The sequence below is a fragment of the Lactuca sativa genome, chromosome 5, assembly GCF_002870075.4.
Source record: "Lactuca sativa cultivar Salinas chromosome 5, Lsat_Salinas_v11, whole genome shotgun sequence".
NCBI lineage: Eukaryota > Viridiplantae > Streptophyta > Magnoliopsida > Asterales > Asteraceae > Lactuca > Lactuca sativa.
Window position 1 is genome coordinate 96094062 of NC_056627.2, and position 6090 is coordinate 96100151.

Sequence of the window (6090 nt, forward strand, 5' to 3'; positions counted from 1 at the left end):
GGGTAGATTTCGGTTATATGCCCAACCCGAGGGACCATTTGTGTCAAAATATGAAATATGGAGCCTATTCTTTGTTGCAGCAGCGCAGCTTTACGTCGGAGACCTTTTCTCGATTTAGTCCATCAAGAGCTTGAATGGGAAAGTCTCTTATCCCTTACCCTTAGTAACCTTCCATTGGACCATCTGAATTGCTTATCCTTCCCTCTTAGCTACGAAACCAGAGAGAAAATGACTGAAAAAGAAGTGAGGTCGGCTAGGGTTTTAGTGAGGAAGAAACACTTCAAGCCGATCACCGCAACTATAGTACTATTGAAATTTTTTTGAGGGGTATCCCGGGCTACCCCGGGCTCCAAGGTGGATCCGCCCCTGGATGATCCGCTTTCCAGTGAGAAGATAATAAGGATTTCATTATCTTAAAATAAATAAATAAATAAATAACTAAAAAATATAATAAAATAACGTCAGAGATATTCCTATTGTGCTGGAGACGGGAGTTTCTTTTGAGGGAACATGAGGGCAATTTTTTTAAAAATTAATTTGGAATCATCATGGAACATATAGGACATCCATTTCTTAACTTATCCACGAGCTCCTTTTTTTTAGCATTCAAGTAAAAAAGAAACAGCAAGATATATCTAAACCTATGAAGTATCATATTTTTTTTGAATGGCATTAAGTATCATATGGATTAAGTCAAAAAGAAACACCACTTAATAGGTTAAGTGGAAAGATGATGTATTTATCCATTAAGTGCTCTCTTTTACATATGTTACGCTTTTCTTTTCTTTTTTTCTTTTTCTTTCTCTCTCTTTTTTTTTTAATAAAACCTATCCTGTATGATTGAATTTTCAAACTGTCAACTAAATGTGATTATGTCTTTTGGAGTTTCTGCTCATGAGAGGAAAAAATTACAGCGTCGCTTCACCTTTCTTCTCATCATTTATTTTTTTAATCATTCGTTACACAACGTAAATTTTATAATATACCTTACTTAAAAATACAAACATTTTTCAAGTAAAATACAAACATAAATTAAGCAGAAAACATAAACCAAATTCTAACAGTGTTAAAGTCGAGTTCACAGATTTGTTAAAGGCTTTTTTGCGCACTTCTCAAACATTAATTCATTCATCTTTAACAGAAGATAAATGGGATTCAAGAATTAGAAGAATTAATTAGTAAAATGGGGGCATCAAAATAATTATTGAATCTGTTTTCTCTCAAATAGTAGCAACTATTCAGCACTATCAAATGCTAAACTATATTACATTTTATCTACTCATCATTATATACATTCATATCCAAATTTTAAATACAAAATAAGATAGTGATTTTCTTTTCAAAACTTCAAACATTCAGATTATCCAAACATCTAATATAAAAACTTTTATTTGCAATTACTTTATGATACCATCCAAACATAAAAATGAAACACACTTAACAATTACTTTAATGCGCTTTTGAGTATAAAGATTAATAACTTAACATGTCATATGGTTCATTTTTTAAACCAACATAAAATTAGATAATGTAAACCATAAACTATTTAGTATTATATTTATATTTAGAACTGGCTTTTAATGCGACCTAAAAACTAAACCAAAAATGTTAACACTTGATAGCCCAAAACTGCCAAATTAATCACCAAAAAGCAACTGAAGTGCCTGCATATTGACCATGGTTTATTATCAGTTGACCATAAAGTAGAATGTTATAACAAACAAAACAATGTATGCATGTATGTATGTATGTATGTATGTATGTATGTATGTAAATTACCCGAAACACATGAAACATCAAGCTCCCAACAACCTCTCAACTTCCCATCTTCCTCATCAGTTAACAGAAAAGCCGGGACCCGATAACAGAATCTGTTAAACTCACCACATGGTATCTCCAAAACCCTAGACTTTGACTTTTCAACCTCAGAAGCCCTAAAAACTGACTTATAACCACTCACACGTGAAAGACATATAACCTTTATCATATCTCCATTTCTCTCAACAACTTCAACAACCTCACTTTCACCTTCCACGTCAGCAAATGTACACATGGAATCCTCATCATGCTTATTGTATAACACCCAAATCTCCTTTTCATTTGGATATATATTAAACCGATTCCTTCCATTAAGTTCGGCTTTCACAAAAAACAAAAAAGAATCCCGAGAAATTATCCGCCTTCCACCATTTGAAGCTTTATACAAACCACACGCATTTGGCCTAGTCATGTCGTTAGATGTGCATAATTCGAGTAGATCTACATGTAAAGAGGATTCGATTTTTTTAATTTGTGCGTAACATTTACGATTTTGGTCCTCGGGTTTACGAATCGCCCATATCTCACCCTCGCGAAACTTCCAACTCCTACGATCCGATTCAAAATCATGAAAACACGTAAATTCCGTGTTTTTCGGCGGTTCGGTATAGAATTCGTTTAGGTCGTCCGGAAGAGACGCAGTGTCGAGCTCGAAAGCTCCGACAGGGACATCTGCTCGTTCCGTGCCCGTCAGTTTTACTGACGGGACACGGTGAGAGAATCTGAACAGCTCGTTGGGCGGAATCCTCCGCCCAACGAGCTGTAATGGGCTTGTTCTCTGGAACAAGCCCACAAAACCTTTTACTTTCACCATACTAGCAACAACAACACCAGAATTGTTTTCATTTTCGAAATCGGAAAGAATCTCCACAATTTCAAATCTATATTTCATATGGGATTTCGGATCGGAGCTCCAATTTATATCCCAATCTTTAAAAAGAGCCCATATTTCACCTTTTTTAGGGTAAATAAAATACGAAAACCGTTTTTTCCCATGTGAAAACGCGATGCGGTGAGAGAACATGAGAGAGTCCTGCGTTTCCTCGGTTTCACCACGAATGAATTTACCGCAAGCAACCGGTAACCCTTCTTCGGCCCATTTAATCTCGGGCGGGTTATCCGGATCCGCTTCTAACCAAGTGATCCGTACCCGAAACCCGGATTTAAAAACTTTTCGGATTTGTGCATAGAATCTTGGCATCCCGTCAATCGGATCATAACAAGCCCAAATTTGATCAACTTCAAAACATTCTTTCTGTTTTTCTTTATCAAAATTAGTAAACTCCGGATCTTTACAATCTATATACATTGCTTCCACGTCATCATTCTTCTCTTCAATTTTGGAACTCGATACTTTTGACTTTTTTCCCGGGCTTTTTTCATCAACAACCCGTGTCCTTTTGCTAGTTTTCTCAACCTCTTGTTTTACGGGTTGACCCGTATCCGACCGTTGGTTCGAACCACCCACACCAGTTGACCCATCGGTTGACCGTTGGTGTTGGGGTCCACCATCAAAACCCATAATGAGTCTGAAGCATTTTGGACAACGAATTTGTTTGGTAAAAAATGCTTGATCATACTCATACTTTATCAGACAAAAAGGGCAATTCACCCAAAACGTTGACTTTTGACCATTCGTATCCGATTTTGACTTTTGACTTTGCGGTTTTTGAATTTCGGGATTTGCGGATTCTTTACATTTAAAGTCGTATAAACACCGTTTCTCTTTATCAGAAAGGGTCATATTTGCTTCACAGATGAGTTTAAATGCCGATTCTGCCCCTGGGAATTTGTTTTTATCGGGGTGAAGAATGAGTGCGAGTTTTCTATACTGTTTCTTGATTGTTGCCTCATCTGCTATGTTTTCGACTTGAAGGATTCCATAAAGGTCCTTTTGGGAATTGTTTATCTTTTTTTGAGATGAACAATGGACATCACAAACAGTTATTATTTGGGAAATGTTATCAAGTTCAGGGAAGAGTTTTTGGGCTTTTAAAGCGAATTTGCGGGCCCCTTCGAAATCGTTGTTTTTCATTTTATTTTCAGAAATATTTTTGGCTCGGATTGCTTCATCTTTGTTGCATTCCATTGTGATAATGATTTGGAAAATGGAATACAAATTACTCGTGACCCTTCATTTATAAGAATGCTGTAATAAAAAGAAATGAAAATCAGATGCAATAATAAACAGATAAAGAAATAGGAATGTACTTTCATTGATTTGTTTATTACTTTATTATATTATAGTGATGTCAAACAAATATAAAGCAATTTTCACCCAATCATAAGAAAAAGAAACAGAATGTACAATGCTATATTGGGGTAAATTTGTCATTTGTCAAAGTGCATTGCTTTAATTTGGAAAAACTGAAAGGACAATGTTGTAATATATGAATGTACATTGATATGTCTTACATAGAGACTGTATCCCACAGATTTCTGCGTTTAGATTCCAAAAATATAGAAGTTGACATGAATGTATATATGAATATGCTACTCATAGTAATATCATGCTCCCAAAAACAATTTTTCGTAATGCAAATCGAAAATCATGAATCCTAATAATGCAGCAAAATCCCGTTATCAGGTTAGAACAAATTAACCTCTCGGACATCAAAACCTAAGTTATTACGGCGAAACTAAGTCAATCGAATCAGACTGCAGGGTATCTAAGAACATTTTGAACGAAAAATCCAAAATTTAGCACAAGTAAAACACGAAAGAATCACCTATGCCATAATAATCCAAAATTAGAACTAATATCAAGTCGTATAAGAAACACCAAATACACCGAAATGTTACCAATAGTGAGAGAAAAAACACTTCGAAGCAGCACGAAAGAGTCAAAACCCTAGATGAAATCATATGCGAAGCATTTCACACAATAAAATGCGCCAATGTTACCAAAAAAGGAGGGAAAAAGCTGAAGAATTTACGTAGAGTAGAACTTACTGAATGTAGAGCGATAAAGCCTTGCAGAGAGAACACGAGGAGGAGTAAAGGGGAGGAAAGTAATGACAGGTTGAGGGATTTTTGGTTTGGCTCTGAAATTTTTTGGTTTCCTACCTGAGTTTCTTTGTTCTATGATCCAGCCATAGAGTTTAGAGAAGAGAGGAATCTCCCGATGTTGTAACATAAGCATCAATTGTTGTACCTTGTTTTGACAATAGGAAAACCATAGGATTTGAAATAGTAATTTCTAGAATGATCTATGGGAACTTGGGTTAAAATTGAATTGGGCCAAGTATGATCATTATTTTTCATTTTAATTGATATATTTTTATTTTAAATACTTTAATTCTTAATAAAATATTATATAAAAATTAATTTTTTTTAATTAAATAATCATTTGTTTTCCAAATTCTTTTAATAATCATTATTTTCAGAAAAAAAAATCAAAGGTTTATTTGAGTTTCGAAATTATTTTATAGGTTCTTCTATTTGACGCTTGAATGTATTAATAGATTATATCAGTTTTGAAAATTCATAAACTAATTCAGAAAACTAAAAAAATGGTTTGAAAATATGAAGAAGTTGTGGGAAAACATAATATGAAGAACGAGTTCGGATTTTTAGTACGTTTTATTGTTATATGATAGTTAATTTTCATTACATTTTTTTCGAAAATCAACATGTAGGCATCCACAATTTTTGTAGATTAAGTTTTTCATTAAGAGTCTTAATCTTTCCTTAATATCCATTATTGATTGTGTTGAGTTATCACCTATTGCGTTTAGAATTATAGACTCGGTAATGACAACTCCATTTTGAGTTGACATCGGCAAAAGCTTCACTAACCTCAGCAAGTTTCTTATTAAGCAATGAAGTATTTGGCAACGGAAACAATTAAAATAACCTTAAGTGTACATGCGACCTAGGATCTAGGTTTTACTAATATATAGCAATCTACTTTCAAAATATTAAACAATACCAGATAGGATTACTAACCTTTAAAAAATCAAATTTGTTTCTTGAATCCTTATAGATCTAAAAAACTTGAGGTTTCTGGAAGGTTCTAGCATCCAAAGGAGAATGTCTGTAAAGGATATTCCCAAACGACTAAACACCAGAAATTAGGAGAGCGGAGAAGAGACTTGCAAAACTTGAAATCTCATAGCGCAAGGAAGCAAGTGACGAAATTAATGAATGCTGGTAGGGTCTATTTATAACTGAACTATTGGAGAATTAATATTCAGTCCATGTACCTTTAAATAATGTTCTGGTTAATTCTAATTAATTCCAAATTAATTTTAACTAATTTTAATTAATTTA

At 34.0% G+C, this 6090-nt stretch overlaps 1 protein-coding gene across 1 annotated transcript; it reads right to left on the reverse strand.

Moving 5' to 3' along the window:
- Positions 1 to 1444: 1444 nt before the first annotated feature.
- Positions 1445 to 4929, reverse strand: LOC111890896 (uncharacterized). The gene is made up of 3 exons (XM_023886963.2): positions 4771 to 4929; positions 1780 to 3967; positions 1445 to 1664 (listed from the first exon to the last, which is right to left on the reverse strand). Exons 2-3 carry the CDS (start codon positions 3905 to 3907, stop codon positions 1642 to 1644), a joined length of 2151 nt encoding a protein of 716 aa, XP_023742731.1. The 5' UTR covers positions 3908 to 3967; positions 4771 to 4929; the 3' UTR covers positions 1445 to 1641.
- Between the last annotated feature and the right edge of the window lie 1161 nt (positions 4930 to 6090).

Excerpts from the sequence above, each read along its gene's own strand:
- LOC111890896 (XM_023886963.2), bottom strand. The coding sequence starts at position 3,907 with ATGGAATGCAACAAAGATGAAGCAATCCGAGCCAAAAATATTTCTGAA. Across the intron at positions 1,665-1,779 it reads TGATGTTTCATGTGTTTCGG|GCACTTCAGTTGCTTTTTGG; the intron begins GTAATTTACATA and ends GTCAATATGCAG.